This window comes from Wyeomyia smithii, chromosome 2 (genome assembly GCF_029784165.1).
Source record: "Wyeomyia smithii strain HCP4-BCI-WySm-NY-G18 chromosome 2, ASM2978416v1, whole genome shotgun sequence".
Classification (NCBI taxonomy): domain Eukaryota; kingdom Metazoa; phylum Arthropoda; class Insecta; order Diptera; family Culicidae; genus Wyeomyia; species Wyeomyia smithii.
In genome coordinates this window covers 6,129,792-6,148,020 of record NC_073695.1, presented here as the reverse complement: position 1 = coordinate 6,148,020, position 18,229 = coordinate 6,129,792, and the positions used below count along the sequence as shown (strand labels likewise).

Here is an 18,229-nt window from a genome sequence, read left to right as displayed (position 1 = left end):
CTATCTCCCTAGACCGTAGACCCTGCAGGGTCTGCAATCTGTTGTTCGGTTTGTTTTTCGAATTGTAATTCTACGCAGCAGTGCATAGGCAAACAGGTAATACAATAGCAGGTGTTACATGCGTTATTTTTCGCACTTGCCTCATGTTGCAGTTTGTTTCCGCACCCGGATGTGAATTTGTTGCTTGATTTGTTTACAAAAGCTACAATCAATACTCACTCAGGATAGTTTTCCACCCGAATGCAAACGCCAGTGGAGAAATGGTCACACTTTTCGTTCGGCAGCAGCATATGGATTTTGTTAAAGTCCGAGGGCCGATTGCGGAATCCACCGATCAGCAGTTCCGCCACCGGTCCACTTCCATTCGAACTGCCCACACCGGATTTCTCGAGCGCATCCAGCTCGGTTCCATTCAGTCCCGAAAGAGCCAAATCCTCTATTTCCTCCATGGTTAGTGTTGTTACTTCCGGAGCTGGTGCCGCTGTTGTCGTAGCAGTCGCTGGCTGCAATCTCTTCGAATAACCGGGAGCGGATGCCTTGGGTAGAGTAATGGGAATCGGTCCATCCGATGGCATAGCCAGCTGATCTTTCTGCTTTCTGGTGGAGTTGAATGCCGTCATGTTCAGCTTTCGTTCGTGAAACGACATCCGCTCTTCTTTATCGCCCTTGGCCCTCGTTAGTTGTTGGCTAAACCTGGGAAACGATTGAACCAAAGCTTCGAACATCGGCACGTCACTAATAGTCATGGACCGGCCGCTCTGTTCATCACTTTTTGCCCCACTATCACGAACAGATCGCACGTCATCCTCTTTGATGTCTACCATTAGTCGATCGTCTTTCAGGTTCGAGTCCGCCGTCTCAACCGTGTTCACTTTGAACCCGGACGGTTCCGGCCGAACCGAGAAACTTCTTCGCAGCAACTGGTTCGCCGGTATAGTTTCTTCCTCCTCGGTGGGATACCGTTCGTTTAGTAGGCTCTCCTTCTTGGCAACCGTTCGGATCATGTTCGCCACATCGTACACCAGCGGGAGGATCAGCTCTTGCCGATCGCCGAACATTTGCTTGACCTAAACCGAATAGAAAAAAGAACAGAAATAAAAAGATAATCGTTTAATTTAATAGCTACTAAATGATCTGCACGAGCGATGGAGCCCGATCGATAAATGCTGGTTGCACTGATTGAAAAACAAACAACCGTATTGAACCGTCATCCTACAGGTAAGAGCCGTTAGATTGGCCGGCCCCTCCTTCTTCGGCCGCGTACAAAATTGCCAAAGCACATGTGTAACTTCACACGTCTTCGGAATCGTGCAAAGAAACAAAGCTCTAATAATCATCATTAACTGACGAGGAAATAAATGACTCAACAGAAACGGGGATGCAGCGTATAATGAGCGGTATTATGTTGAGGAAGGTCGGGTATGAATTCAGCGCTTATGTTAATCCCCCCTCGGAGAATGATGGGCGGGCATGTATATGTGTGTATGTTAGTGTGCTAGCAGTTTAGTATTCCTCACCATGTTCCAGCCTCTTCCATGTGCTTTGTAGGTTCGAGCTGGAACTGGAACAAATGGATGCCGTGAAACCGCAAGAATGGATTACAATTTATACCCAAGCTTGAAGGTTGTTGCCTCAATAACCCAATTCGTTCGCAGGCGTTTGCCCAGTTTTACTGTGCCTCTCTCCCTCTCTCTCTCTCTCTCTCTCTCTCTCTCTCTTTCGCAGCATGCTAGTCGCATTGTTTGGATGTAATTTCATTAAAAGCATTCCAACAACGACGACGCCGTCGCCGGACTCGCCGAACGAATAATGTACATACGCTAGATTGGCTTCACTTCGGTCATGATTCCCGGTCAGTTTCCAACCGATATAATGGATGATCTGTATTTTTTTTCTCCTGAAGATCATACGCGCCTTTTTGATCAGGACTCAAAGTAGGGGTCTTTAATTGAGTTTTCCGAATGCGAAGCTTTCTAGTGCACAATAGAAAATTTAGCAAACCTGTAATCTATTTCAATGGACTCTTGTTGAGATAATTGGGAAATAGAAATGAAACGCCGTTGAATGAGGGTAATCCAATATGTTTGCATTATGCAAAGTAGTGTAGTAAAAGTTGAATGATAGCCCATAGATATTCCCGCTGTACATTATTTTGTTTGCAATAGAAAATTCAAATTTTCGTTTTGAATTCTAAGTCGCATAAGCTAGAAAAATGTCACACTTCAAAGCAGTTCGAAGTATCGTCCAAATAAAAATGTTATACTAAAAAGTAACATTTTTTGAAAAAAAAAACAGAGTTATGTTATCATATCTAAAATATTTGCTACTTGTTCAAAAATTGGCAAACTACATGTCAAACAATCTATGGTGAAACAATACCGATCTATGCTACACAATCATTGCTGTGATGTTGTAAAACTTGTTTGGTTTCGTATCTTTCCTTGTGCATGCTTTAAGGGATTAAAATCTTTTTCCCAAAATGAAAAAGAATTTCTAATGTTGTTTTTACTACATCAGCTTAAAAATCACCGACCTGTTATATTGTTTTCCTTGGTAAACGATGAATTTCATGTTTTAATTTGTTCCTGATGCGAAAAAATAGGTACCGTTCAAACAGAACAATGACTTGATAAGTATTACGGAGCATTTGCTTTAGCCAATTTAATTGTAAAGTATTGAGTTCATTTTTCAAATTTTCAAAGTAGTTAAAGCAATAGTGTCTCAAAATGCGCTTCGCTACGACCATATAAATTGACCTTGGAACTTTTGATAAAATCGCTGCGGTAAGTCCATTTGTGAGCCGGAAAGGAACTTTTTAAACTGTACTGTGTAGTAAAAATTCACTTTGTGCATTTAAAAAAAACACACTCTCCTCTGATTTTTCTAGCAAAACGATACATAAATGAGCCGTTGCGGAACAAAGTGGTCTAAAGACCATTCTTTCCGAAAATGAGTTCTTTGCATAAACCGCATCTATTCAAGAAGCTGGAGTTTGGTCATTAGGAAAATTTCGAAAAATCGAACTTTGAAGCTGATTTATACCGTGTTGAAATTTACAGGTGAAATCTTACATGTGACATGCTATATGTATCATATACCATGTGACACTGGCCATTTTATACGGGTTACCGTCATATTCTTTGTCATTTACCTGGTTTGTGTACATAGATCACTCGGCTCCGAAACGATTCGAGGATTCCAGTGAATAAATATATATAGTCAGAGTGGTCTATCTACATTGGTGAGATAAAATCACCTTTTCCCAAAGAAACTGTTGGTTTTAAGCATTCCTAGATAAGCCACTTCATAACCTTTATATCAGAACATTTTGTTTGGAAAAATCCGTTTAACAGAATTTTATTCAGAGATTTTTCGAAAATTGCTTTTCCTGAAAAATTTCCCCGATGGCACATAGACCTCTCTGTTCCGCAACGGCTCAAATAACACCTATGGCACACACGCGATTTAGCAAAATCCATAAAAGAAAACTTATTTAGTTTGCCGAAATCGAAAAAATAAGAGAATAGCCTTGATTTCCAATGCAATCATCAACCTTTGGGTGATAGAATTTCGCGTTTCCATTAGGGTCATTCTATACAAAAGGAGCAAAAAAGGCACAAACTTGGCATCGACCATCACAGATTTTCCTCAAGGATAGGAGAATTATTCTTCTAAGGCCGCTTTGGAGAAATATTTGTTGCAAAATAACGCATTTTTTGTTCAAAACTTCTTTTTAAATGTACAGACTTTATACGTCCGAAAAATACTGATCAGTGATTTTTGAAGGAAATAATACAAAAAATCCAGAAAAAAAATATCATTTTTGACGGGAAATGTTGCCAGATAGATTTTTTTTATTTCAAAACTAAATTTGTATTTTTCGGCAAATGCAGTCAGTTTGATTTTAAATTTGATGATTTCATCCTATTCCTCGGGAAATTTCACGTAAGAAACATCTATCTATTACTTCAGGGTGATAGATGTCAATAGGTCAATTTCGAAAACAATTTTAGATTTCTTAATTTTCAATTATTCGAGCATTTTTTTTAATTTGTTTAATTCAAAGAATAACTCTAGAAATGATTTCTACAATTTTGCTGGGTATGAAAGAATCGAGAAAATCCTTTTCTTTTTAACATCTCACAACTGGTGCAACCGGCCAAACAGTGAAAAAGTACCTGACGAACATGGACATACATGTCCACTGGTCTGGAATAATTGTCAAGTCGATTTTCCCGCCCAATTGCGACGTGGCGGTGGCGACAAGACCTATCTCACCCTGGATGGCAACGACTGACAGGGCACTTCGTATTTTACTACCCCACGAAGGAAGTGAGCACCGAAGCGAAGTTTATTTCACACACCTAAGTTCCTAAGACGATGCTGCTGTGGCTGACAATCAGCGAGAAGGGGATGTCAAAGCCGCTCTTCTTTCGCTCCGGACTGGCCGTGAACAGGGAAATTTATAGTACGAAGTGCCTGCCGGCAGTTGCGTCGCTCATCAATAAATACCATAAGGCCGAAGACGCGGTGTTCTGGGCCGGATCTGGCATCGGCCCATTACTCAAAGCGATCGTTGGAGGAGATGGAGCGGCTGAATATCAATGTGGTACCCAAGTTGGCGAACCTACCCAACGTCCCCAAGTTGCGTCCCATCGAGGATTCTTGGGCAAACCTGAAGCGTAAGATCTACTCCAACAATTTTGTCGCGAAAGCTGAGGAGGAATTGATAAATAAAACGAAGAAAGAACTCAAAAACATGCCTACTAGGCTGTCCCAAAAAAATCATTGTTGAAAAAGTCAAGGTAAATTGAAAGATAGGCTTATTTATAGCATTTTTGTAGAACATTTCGACTTTCTAAAAAATCGTTTTCAGGTTGCCCAAACGTGATTTATGAAAAAATGACTTTTTCAAGCTACAAACCCACTCGTTTGCACTTTTTTCAAATCTGTTTGATTCTTGCATTTTTTCATATATTTTTTTTATTTTTATGAGGTTGTTTTTGGATATTTTGCATGGTTTAGTTCAGCATCGCATTCAATTATTTGACTCACAGAGCCCATTGAACATCACAAAAAAGTGAATTTTTCTCATAATTTTCAGATAAAACCCTTAAAAACACATACTAAAAAATTTTTTGATCAAGAACTAAAGCTTTCATAGCAAAGCGGGATTCAAGACGAAAATCCACATGAAAAAAGATCCTTGATATCTTATCGGGGGACGGGGATATTTGCGTTTTTACATGTGATGGAAAACTGTGCATTTTCTCAAAAAATTCAAAGCTCAATATCTTCATTGCAGTGTTTTATTTTGCCGTTTGTGCGAATAATTTCCTAAATAGTGATTCAAATGTTGATTATAGCCATAGGGTATGTTCGGAGAAGTTTCAGGATATTCAAAAATGCATCTATTAAAGTAGAAAGATGGTTGATCAATCCACCAGTGAGCGAGATGAAAAAATCACAGGAAGGTTGTATGCAAAGCCACGACCGCAAGGTTGAAGTAGAATACTTTTACAAGAAAGATAACCCGGCTGCTTGCGTGTCAGTCATTTTTTCTAGTAAATAAACGTTGACCGTTCATTGGCAGTATTGTAATTTCTTTTTGTTTGATATTTTGAATGAAGTTCATTGAATATTTTTAAATTTTGTGCAAATGAGAAGTTGAAGTGCTGCCGAATTGTAATATGCACATTTAATACGACATCATTAAACAGGAACGGAACAACGGCTACGGTTGTGCAGAACGCGAATGCCGGCGCGATGCGATTCGCCTTACCGTGGTGAAATGTACAGCTCTTTCTAAGGCGAAGTAGAGCTATACATTTCAACACATTTCGTCTTGCCGAATCGCATCGCGCCGTTGTTTGCGTTCTGCATGACCGTAGCCAAACACTAAGCGACGCAAACACGTACTAATAGTCAGAGTAAGTATGTAGATGAAGATAATTAACTTTGGATTATAGCGTAAAACGAGAAAATATTAACTCTTCAAATATTCATTTGTGTTCTTCAAATTTCAGTTGTTCAATTTAATATCCGATGAAATGTCTGTTTATTATCTAATGAAGCTCTTATATAGGCCAAATGATGCATTCCCAATTTACTAGGACCATAACTCTGCCGACCGTGCTTGGGAAAGCGCGGTATAACGACCAATCAGAGGTCGAATTTTGTGTTTTAACAAGGCTTAAGAATTTTCAATAGTACAATAGTTCGAATGATAAAATTGCAATTTCATGCATTTGGTAGGAATCTTAGAAGATTTTCTAATCGCTTGCTGCAAAAACGAAGAAAATCCATCGGATACTAACCGATTTATTAGCATTTGAAATTGGACATATTTCTCACTTTTTTTCAGTTTTAGATTTTCATTTCACATCCCTATGTAGCCGAACTTCCTGAGAGAAGTATTCTACTTCAAAATTTACTTTTCAATCAGAATAAGATAGACGCAAGGTGTCTTCGACAACGTTTTAGGTTATCTTAAAACAAAAAACTTTACCGATGACATCATGTTTCTATCTCTTACATATTACGAACAACATTGAGTTTTCTAATAGAGGGCACTAAAAATCACAATTTTCGTTCTAATTTTGTTCGCAGATTTTTCCGAATTTTTGAACCTTCTACTAAGGATGGAAAAACTCGTATCGCATAACAATCATTCAGGTATCATTTCTGAACGTGCTATTTATAAGCTTTCAATCCTAGCAAACCATCGCTATTAAAAGTTACATATTCTCAAGCTTGCAAGAGACAACTTAAAGCAATGAAATATATGGTAGCTTTCTTTGATGATTTTGTTTCAGTATTGCCTGCTTTAGGCGGAGCGAGCTACATCTAGCGAGTGTTTCACGAAAGAATCGTAAATGATTGCACTCAAGCGATCGCAATGATTCTTTCAAATGTTGGCTGCTTGTAGGCTGAATTCGGCTACTCCACGTCGTGCTTTCACCGTGATATACCACGATAATTCTTGGTGATATCAAGTATCACATGCTAATGCACCATGTTGCAATTTCCGTTAGCATTGATGATATCTGCTTCCTCCGGTAAGCAAACAATTGAACGCAATCTAACGTTCATTTGGATTCATAGTTTTGTATCACTGGCGATAACTTCTCAAAGATTCTCGCGATAATGTTGAATGCAAGTGAACTTGGATACAATAAATACTATCGTGTTTGAATCATTCAGTCTCCTTCTAGGGTAGTCGGAACTCTTAGAAGCGAAAAACAATCAACAGCGTTTCTATGGAAAACTTGTACGCGAGTGGAAATAGTTGAACGATAACTGATGAATCAAAGAACACATTTGCATGAAATATTGCTAGTGAGTGAACTTTTCCATGCTTGTTCTGAACATTGTTATATTTTATCTCCCACCGTAAAAAAGTTATTTAACATATTTTTTAAAATGCATAGTTTTCAATTACATATAAATGCCAATATCACAGCCTCCCAATAAGATATCAAGGATCTTTTTTCATGTAAATTTTTGTCATAAATCCCGCTTTGCAGTAAAAATTTCAGTTGTTGATCAAATAAAATTTTTATTTGTGTTTTGAAGGGATTTATCTAAATATTATGGTAAACATTAATTTTTCTGTGATGTTTAATGGGCTCTGGGAGTCAAATAACCGAATGTAATGCTGAACTGAACTATGCCAAATATTCAGAAAAACCCCACAAAAATGAAAAAATATATGGAAAAATTTAGAAATCAAACAGAATTGAAAAAAGTTGAAAAGAGTGGGTGGTAGCTTAAAAAAGTCATTTTTTCATAAATCACGTTGTTGTCGTAGTTGTCGAAAAAGAAAAGTTTAACTTCATGCAATTGATGATTATTTGACACAAAAAAAGATATTTTCACGCAATTTAAAGTATATGACGCCACAGTATAACCACTAACGTGTTAAAGTGGGCTATTTATCAAATGTTTCAGTGGCGTCTCGTGGGTTTGGATATTGATTGTGCCCTCAAACTTGTCTCATAAAAACATTGTTTCGATGTCGACAGTTGCCTTAACGGTGAGTGTCATGACTACTCTCTTATGTATAGGCTACATAGTTTGAATGAAGTAACGAGCGTTTTGCAGAGAGTGTCTAACGTTGTTATATTTATTACTCCCAGTGATTGCTCTCATTTTCTTCAAGACCAATAATGGGGGTGCACGCAATCATTACAGGCACGTTTTTTATGCCTCTCGCTCGTATTACTCATTGATATCGAGAGAATGCGCCAGATGACTTACAGTTAAGTGAGTAAAGTATGCTCACACGTATTTCCTCGTTTTGCGCACTAGAATCATCTCACTAATAGCGAATTTCTTTATTCCACGGGGTTAGTACCAACTTTCGGGTGGAATAAAAAAACGATTTCGATCTACGATTTAAAGCCTTGCGTTGGTGTTCGTGAGACCATGTGCGAAGTAGACATAATGATGTCGAAATACTTTTTCCGTATTTCCCTACCTTTTTTCAACTACGTTGATGACAAAATTCGCCACCCGACTCCTACTTGTTCTCGATGGCTTACTGAAAATTGTGATTAAAGCACTTTCAACCCCGAAATCGGAATCCAAATCTAAATCCATTAGTTCCACAACAAACACATTTGATGCAGCAATTATTTCTCGTTTGCCTTTCATGATTTCACTGCACTTAGCGACAAATCACATTTTTTGACGTAGGACTACGTCTAACCGCACTATACCGAGATACATTTCGCGAAAACTAAAACCAAGATGTAACGACGGAATGAAAGATATCAAACGGTTATACTGATGTAACCACATGATGGACCACAATAATCGATATGTCGTTGGATTGATAAGATGAAGGACAATTTTGTGATTCTTCAATTTTCATTATCACTTCATTGTTAAACAGTGAAAATTGAATAAAAGTTTCAAGGTCGAATTTTCACCAACAATGTACCAATCATATGCGAGCACGCCTAGCACAGACTTCATGAATAGACACCAACTGCCTGCAGTGATATCCTGTATAGCAGTGGCAAAAAAAATTTGACAGAATCTCCCCGTCCCAATAGGTTAACTTATGTTAGCTTCCATCAGCCTAGACTAAATTGATGTCTTGAAGGTAAAGCTTTTTCGGAAAGTTCGTAACCACCTCCACTACCAGACAGTTTTACGTTCTGCTGTTAACAAATATGTTAATGTTAATAAAACTGATGTCTTGAAGGAGAATATGATGGCACAGGCAACAGTACTGCACCAAGTAATGTATGCACTGGTTACTCGTCGTCTATCAGTGCAGGAAAACTTGATATTCATTTTTGTGCAGTCAAGCCAAGTGAAAACTACATTGCCACTGTTGACGCACAGTGGGGCGTGGAACACAATCGAATTGCCGTTTGAATTGTCTTCTTCTTCTTCTTGTTTCGTATAGCAGCAAATATCAGAATTCAATATGATTTTTCGGATGTCGCAAAATAGGCTGCGCCGCCGGGGACAACAAAATGCGTTGTTTATTTTTGAACTCTACACTCTGCCTTTTTTTAGATTTATTTAAATAACTAAATATAAGGTATTTAAAAGACAATAGAAAACCAAAATGCTTCGTACAGATCTTTGAATAGGTAGTTAAACGAGCTGTACTGATGATTATATTTTACTAGCTAAATGAATTTAGTCCAATATGACAATACTAGTTGCATCACGCGGTGGCGGTTTAGAGAAAAACCAAATTCATTTCATCTTGATATTAGAGTTCCGACGTTAGTGTTTGTATTTTTCAATTGAAATTTTTTTGAATTAGCATTTGCAAGAAAATATTACTTTCCATAACCTTACTTGTAATTGAACAACGCTATGCAAACATTAATTGCTGAGGCTAATGTTGTGCATCACTCTAGCCCAGCTTATTTTCGAAGATAACGGACATATAACTTTCAAATATGGTATCTTCGTTGTTCTTTGCTATCTTGAAACTGATCAAATTTTTTTCTGATTGATTCTGTATACTGATAAAATGTTTAAATTGACCTGAATTGAATGTTAACATGTTCATAAAATTCTATGTCAATTTCAAATTTTCTGTGAATATACATTTTCTACTAAAACTGTAATTCGTTATCGATATTTTTTCCACGAGCTTGTAATTACAGAAAAAAATTTATGTGACATCTTTGCCGCTTTGTGATCGGTGAGTGAGCCAACTTCAACAAGACAAATAGATATAGAAGGAAGTTTAATTTCTACTAAATCGTACTCAATTAAATATTTTATAGAAGGTTGCCTTTTCGCGCATTAAAGAAAATTCGCTGTATAAGAATGAAAGGTATTCATCAATGGTCCAAAAACCAAATTTAGGGGAAAATCAAGTATCTAACTTTTCTATTTTTGTAGATCGAAAACCTTGTTTTACAATTTTATAGCTCCAATAATTTTAAGTAACTTTGTAAAATAAAGACCCAAATTTTCTCCTAAATTTGGTTTCTGGACCATTGTGAATGTTAAAGAGAATATTCTTTCTTCCAAGATAGAGTGCTGCAAAGAAATAATCAAAATACAGACCCCGTTCGATTTTGGCAACACCTCAGAATTTTTTCTGTTGCCAAAATCGAACCATGCCAATAATGAACGGGTTTTTCATGCCTTTTTTGATTTTTTAAATGGTCAAAGACGACCTTAACAGTAGAAATGGCCACCAATGAACTAGTTTTAGTTCCAAGTCGTTTCAGGTGTCGCTTGATGAATTTGGACTGACGACCTAGATACTTGATATTACCACCGGAACCAAAACACCTTCCTTTTGGAAGATGTTGAGCTTAAATTGGTTAAAATAAATCAAGCAAACTACAAAAGTAAAACGAGCTCAAATCAAACATAGCTTCAAAATAAAATTATAAAATTATTGTAGTCCTACGTCAACTATGCGGTCGTATCTTGGTTACCACCCTCCTACTATTTTTGTTTTCTGCACGACCCGCGTGTTTTGACCGTTTTGACAGATACGATGTAATAGTATTGGTGAACCCACTCGCAAAACTGACAAAAGTTACAGTGCGAACCTGTCTGTTTTGCAGGCGCTTCCAGGTCAAAATCGAGCGAATAAAGAAGGGTTTTGACAGTAGTTAGTGCGCTTCCAGGTCAAAACGAGGTGAGCTGGTGGAATAAAAAAAATCGCTATAAGCCAACGTTCGGAGAATGCACGGATTAAACAACAAAATTTTACGAAAAAAAAAAAAACAAAATATGTTTACCTGCTCCTCTGGAATCGCCCAGTAATGGAAATATAGTAAACTTAGCTGAATTTAATCTGAATTTTGTTAAACAAACCATTTTTCACAATGCTTCCATATTCATCTCAACACTTAACCAACCACTCAATCATTAACCCTCTAGTGCTCAAGTAAATTTTCAGACGGACTCCGAAAAAATCACTATGAAACTTTATAAACATTTTTTAAGTATTGACTGGAGCTTTTCAGAGGTTTACCTGTAGACCGTCTAAAGGCGGTATTGGGAACTAGAGGGTTAATCTTACGATGCACCCATATTAATTATGCTGTTAAAATGGCTTTCATAGAGAAACGTATCGGAACGTAAAGTAGGTTACCTAGGTATCCGCTAATGTTGTTTACGTCGTACAACATCGGTAACCTTAGTAACCACTGCTGTGCTGTCGAATTCAACAAATGTACAAAAACAATCAGTTCTGGTTTTGAGGTATTGTATACAGATGCCTAACAGCAGCATCAAGAAACTTCAAGTGTGCAGAGTAAACAATCTTATGTGTGGTACTTTCCGTACAGAATAAGTGCTGCAATCAGTATTAATTTTGCGTAACACTTGAGTTATGTTTTCAACAAAAACGTGTTGGTCATGCTCGTTATTAGGATAGATGAATTGAAAATTAAAAAATTTGTAAATATGTGGTAGAACGATTTCTTTCGAAATTCCATTGCACATTCCTTCGCGTACGGAAAGTCACGCGGAATCAAATCTGGTTGCCAGAAATGTTCAAAATAGCATCTTAACAAAGGGTTGCCATATTAACTACTTTTCCTCTTTGCGTATCTGTCTATAACTCCGTCTGTAGTTTGGATCTATACTAATTATTAGACATGAGCAATTGTATAGCAATTCAATAATTTCAAAATTATTTCTTCGTGTTACTAAAACCTAATTTGTCAACTCTTGATCATCATCAACACAGCGAAAACAGATGAAAATACATATAGTTGGATTTTGGAATTTGTGAAAACTCATCTCATAAAGCAAAGCATGGCAAAGCAAGGCAAAGCCTTGGTGCTACATATCGGGGCTAGCGTTACGATTCTACTTACACTAACTGTGATCGACAGAAAAAGTGGTTCACCAATGATCGAACAACATTGCTCGGCTGTTGGACGAATTCCGTTGTAGCCGAAATGAGTAATGCGACGAATCTGTTTTCTGAAATAAATGACTGAAATAAATGATTTTTCGGGTAAAGATGCCCGACCCTTATACCAAATAGAGTTTTTAAGTGAGAGTCTTGCCCCTTATAAAAAAACACATAAAAATATTTAAAATATGGTCAAGATTTAAACCTTTCAAATGAGCATTTGCGTGTCTTTGCTAGGAATTTTGTCATGTTTTTCATGATTTTAGAGTCTAAATAACTCACTCTATATTTTATACCAGCGTTTAATAACACAAATCTCTGGCTTTTAAGTTCCTAGATTGTTTTCCTATACTCAGTTCTTCGATCTCCAGGAGGTGGCAGCCCTATCTAAACTCTACAGCTACACGTTTGACAGTAGCCAACATATCGGGGCTTTATTTAATAATAAAGCCCCGAGGCAGGCGTCCAGCAAAACTTCCATATACTTTTCACTTTAGTCGGGAAGACTCTTCACTCATTCAACATAGAAAGAGATAGCATGATAGCATGTTGCCATTCCCCTGATCTCGACGGTACACGGAAAATTTTATTTATTGTCAATTATTGAAAAGTGAAATAGAATTTCCTAATGATTCCAGTAGAGCATATAATAACCTACTCTCGAAAAATGAAAAATGAATTGGTAATCTGAAAAAAATACTCGCGGCAATATCTAGAAAACATTGCGGTGTTGGTTGGTGTTTGTCGGCCAAAGTATCTTAGAGACCAGGTCAAGTAAATCACCAACTAGCAGATTTTCACCAAAAACCCAACCAAGATAGTTATCAAAAATTGCGAATTCCCATCTAGTTGTATAATATTTTCCAAATTTTTGTGTCTTGGTCGTTATCAATTGCCCTTGCACGGCATTGGTAGAAAGCAGGAAATGCCTGTGCCTAAAAATAGCGTTGAATTTTCTGGTTAATTATAAGATTTGTAATTGCTTTCTTGTTAAATCTGAAATTCACTTGCTTCCAAGTGTCATTTTCCGATGTGCGAAAGCAACTGATTCCAAGAGATAAGAGAGCTTCTAGAAACAAAACTATCAGGATTTTCATCAGGGAACAGAACCTGGATCTAGTTCGTAATCTACGTGGGATGAGCGTCCAATCTCTCATGGAAACGATATGTCTGATTCTGATATCGTTTGTTCTATGATTGCTTGAATTATAGAAACTCGTAACACAGATCGTCGATAATACTCTAGTTAAAGAAATTCTCAAGAGGCAATCTTTTTTGCTGCCTTCAGTGTCCTGCCAAATAGCACGCTAGATTCCCCTTCGAGTCTTTTGATCCGATTTGATTGAAAAAATTAGCACTCATTCGATGTGTTACTTTTCATGATGTAGTAATAAAAAAACGATTTCAAGGTACGTAGATATCATTATTTGAAAAAAAAACTTTTATTAAATGGTGACGTGATCGAATTAAATCAAAAAAATTAAACATTCCAAATATTAAACGACTAATAGGCAGTTAAAAATACTACCTTTCAAAACCATTCAACAGCGAACTAATTTAATTCGTGAATTTAATTTATTCCAGTTTCAGCGCCGTCCAAGTCAAAAGCTTGAGTATGTTAAATCGTTAAATCGAAATCGTGAACTCATTGCGTGACGTTGATGATTACCATTAACTTTCATATACAAAGAGTGGCCAGGAACGAAAAAAAAACAGCTCCACCAAATGATAAAACGAGGCGGCAAAATATTACGCTTCCCGGTTGCGTTGCCATCATTGTTTTTATAAATCTGTGTAGAAAATTCGAGTCTCAAGTTATTAATGGAGACGGTTCCCGATCAGTCAGAAACTTCTGTTCTGAAAAATTGGTCTCGTTAATAGTTAAAATATCAAAATTCCTATCAAAATTACTTGAAAAAAAAACCTTTGAACATTCAAGTATATGATAACAGAATTTGATATAATTCTGTATTTTTCATCATTCTGGCATATCAAGAGTACTACAGATTTTGTTATTTCTATCAAGTTCAGATATATTCGTGTTACCCGTTTGTTATAATCGTTTGATCGGGTAGCTCTAACTTACGACGCCAAGTGCAATTCAATCCGTTATTGCTTCAAGGATCTGCAATGAATGGTGGGCTGATTCCGTTCGTCTAGTTATAGTCACGCGTAATGCACAAAACAATTATGTTATTGAGCGCTAGGAGAAGTTGTACAGTTCGAAGCTAGGCGCGTTGTAAAACCACTTCAGGAAACTACTTTCCACATATTAACATTCCAATGAAATATGCGCCTTCTTCAATAAAAATTCGGATATACGACGATTGGCTTACGCAACTGCCAAGAGAGCCCAATTACAGTTTCCGGTTCCCAAAATTGCTTCGATTCTCTGAGGACAGCCATGGCAAAAAAATAAAGACCTTCCTGCTTTTAAATTTTATTCAAAAGCTGCTAACGCACATTTTGTCTGAGACGGTAACTTTAACACTAAAAACAGGACGGACGGAAAACAGGAAATTGGACGTTTGAACAACTTAATTGCACACTAAGCTGCACTAGAAAATATCTTGCCATATAACGCAACACCGTGTGAGATATCACGAGGATCATAAAATATATTAATTTATAGAGCTGCTATAATCTGGTTTTATACTCTACAACATTCGGAACAGCAACTACTAACTATTTGTTGTAGTGCTTTTCAAGAAGTAGTTTTCAATTCTACAACTCATTGGCATGATAATTTCATGTTACATTGGTATGAAACCATTATTTTCCATTTTCATCTAACAACTTGAACAAATATCGATCAATCAAGCTCCAGCTCATCAATCAACAACCCGCAGACAGTCGACTCACCTGCTCAAGAGACATCGTGTGCCCGTCCCGGGAGTGAACCTGGGCCGAAATCAGCGCCGCCAGCGTCGTCTTCTGAGCCTTTGACATCACCTTCAGCAGGGGCAGCACTTCGCCAAACTTTCTCTGCATCTCGCTGTTGGCGAAAGCTCGCATCATAATCTGCCGCATAGCGGCCTGCTTCCGCTGAAAATTGCTCGCAGCAGGGTCCTCCACAAAGTCCACGTCGTCCATCAGCTCGAAGCTGGTGTCGTCGTCCTCCATTAGGAAACCGCCGGCTTTAGGGCCGCCGGAGGCGTCGTTTCCTTCGCTGCTACCTCGATCTCCCTCGGACTCAGCGTCCAACAGAGTTCGGTTGTAGCTAATAATCTTATGCGACGGCTGCATCCTCTGATCGTCTCCTTCACTCACGTAATAGTACTCATCCTGGTCATCACCCTTCGGGCTGTCGAAGTCGAAATCTGGTAGCTCTGCGTCTGATTTTATCAAACCAACGGTATTGGCCAGCAATAGGGTGACCAGTACGACACTCCCCACTTCACCCAGCCACATTTTTCTTTTCACTTTTCAATAGAATTCACTGAGAAAACACGCCCCAATTCAATTGATTGGATAATTCTCTCTATTTACTAGAACATTAAATGACACAAAAAAACTGGTTCCAACACTTTCCTCTTCAATATGGAAATTTTTCTTGCTTTCCTAAATTAACCTTTCAGAGAAGAAAGAGAGCGAAAACCAATAAGTTACAGGCGACACACATTTATCTCGATAGGCACGAACGACAAATTCCGCATATTTTACGGTACCATTGACACCTTAATATCTCCGCTTAAATTCACCATCACTTTCGCTTGCCAGAGTCTCGTCATCACCGCTTTTTCCTCTGCACTCCCCACAGTTCGTTCGTGTAATGGTGTCACCAGGTGCCTTACTGAATTACTGTCTGCATTGTCTCTGGCAACACATCACAACACACAACACATGCCAAGTTCTTTCGTCGGCACCCGAATGTTGAATGAAGCAATCAGTTTTCTAATTCGTTTCGAAATTGGATGGCCCGGTCCGGATGCAACCGCAACCTGCTCGATCTAGCTGTTTACGATCTCGTCTCAATTATTTCGTTTTTTTTTTATTATTGTTATTATATTTAAAGATTCGGCACTGTGCCATACATTGGGTAAGCTTTTGAGAAGAATTGAACATTTTTACTCCCCGCAGAGGACCATTATTGATTCAAGACTGCGCGGAACAGTTTCCTATTAACTCTGAAGAGCCTATATTTCAATGAGAAAGTATTCAATTTGGGATCGATTGTGTAGCACAGGAAAATCACATACCTTGAGAGGTGTACCGTCATGGATATCATCGATCATGAAAGTGTTATTTCCGAACATACTGTAAGTATGAAGATGTGATAATTAGCAATAATTGATTCGCTCATCTATTGCCAATAATCATATGGTCGCCACGAAATAAATTGGTAAAAGTGTATGCGCAAGAATGGTTTGCAACTTCCGAGAAGATAGGGTAAAAATGAAATATTATTTCACGTTTTTGATCTGTTATGATACCGTTGATTTACAGATACAGACTGTAGAAATTTGCGATAAATATCTTCAGGACTACCGTAGAATTACACTTAATACACTAACTTATCATTCATACTCTTTTGACGTTGACTAACGTCTATATCGAAGTTAGGCCCCTGAATTTGAAAATCTAGTAATTCAACCAGGGAAAACCAGAGAAAAGTGGTCAGGCTTTGAGCGCTTATTTTGCAGTTATCTATAATCAGGTTTTCGAGGTTTTGGCATCAATCGATCAGAAATTCTTTTACGGTTAAATTTATGTAACAAAAACAAACTTTTGTTTGAGATACACTATTGAAAAATTGGTAATTAATATCGATTGTCTAAATCATACCGCGCAGCCAATCACTACCTCTCTTCCCAAGCACAGTCGACACTAACGGATACAATCGATCTGACTTTGTTGTTATTGTTGTTGTCACTTTCTGTTTCCGATGTTTATGCTGCTGCTAGCGGAAAAAACCTTGCAAATATGCATTTTTTTGTTGGTGTTAATATTACGACAGCGGCCGGCGCCCCATCATTCTGATTCCAAAACCGCACCAGTGACATGCGGACGCTAGGTGATAGCAGCTGAAAGGAGGAAATACAAAATAGTACCGGTCATCTCGTGCCGGTTTCACCCGTTATGCTGGTGGCTTTAGTAGTAAATGGCTACTGCAAAACACTTAAATGGCTGGAATTCTGGACGGACTAACCAGGAAACTATAATCGGCAACTGGCACCTTTTGGTGCCTCGAAATTTTGGTACAGAAGCGGCTAATTGAATTTTCTGTTTTACCAAATGCTGCTGCTAGCGGAAAAAACCTTGCAAAAATGCATGTTTGTGTTGGTGTTAATTTTACGACAGCGGCCGGCGCAGCTTTCAAGAAACATTTGTCTCTACCATTCCATCATCTTTGTAGCCCCGCCTTCTTTCTAATTATCTGACGAAGCCTTGGTATAAAACGTACCGTTCGAACATTTCACCCCATCAGTTTCATTACTAAACCGTACCGGCTACATACGGACGCTATCTTGAAAGAATGCTGAACGGACTGACCAAAAACATGGATACATTCGGCACCTGGCCCCTTTTGGTGCCTCGAAATTTTGTTACAGAAGCGGCTAATTGAATTTTCTGTTTTATTACAAAATGCTGCTGCTAGCGGATAAAACCTTGCAAATATGCATCTTTTTGTTGGTGTTAATTTTACGACAGCGGCCGGCGCCCCATCATTTTGATTCCAAAACTGCACCAGCGACATGCGGACGCTAGGTGATAGCAGCTGAAAGGAGGAAAAACAAGAGTACCGGTCATCTCGTGCCGGTTTTACTCGTTATGCTGATGGCTGTTAGTAATAAATGGCACTGCAAAATACTAAAATGGCTGGAATTCTGGACGGACTAACCAAAAACAAAAATATATTCGGCACCT

The 18,229-nt window shown here is 38.1% G+C and overlaps 1 protein-coding gene across 4 annotated transcripts in view; it reads right to left on the bottom strand.

Annotated features, from left to right (window-relative positions):
* Window positions 1-18,229, bottom strand: part of LOC129723941 (neurotrophin 1) — a 65,270-nt gene that overhangs the window by 19,241 nt on the left and 27,800 nt on the right. For 3 of the 4 annotated variants that reach the window (XM_055678439.1, XM_055678440.1, XM_055678442.1), the window contains exons 2-3: window positions 15,224-15,932; window positions 220-1,067 (exon numbers count right to left, since the gene is read on the bottom strand). In XM_055678439.1, the coding sequence (XP_055534414.1) occupies window positions 220-1,067; window positions 15,224-15,772 (1,397 nt within the window). In that variant the 5' untranslated portion in view covers window positions 15,773-15,932. Of the gene's footprint in view, window positions 1-219; window positions 1,068-15,223; window positions 15,933-16,029; window positions 16,316-18,229 lie in introns of all 4 variants that reach the window. The other variant, XM_055678441.1, reaches the window with a different exon arrangement.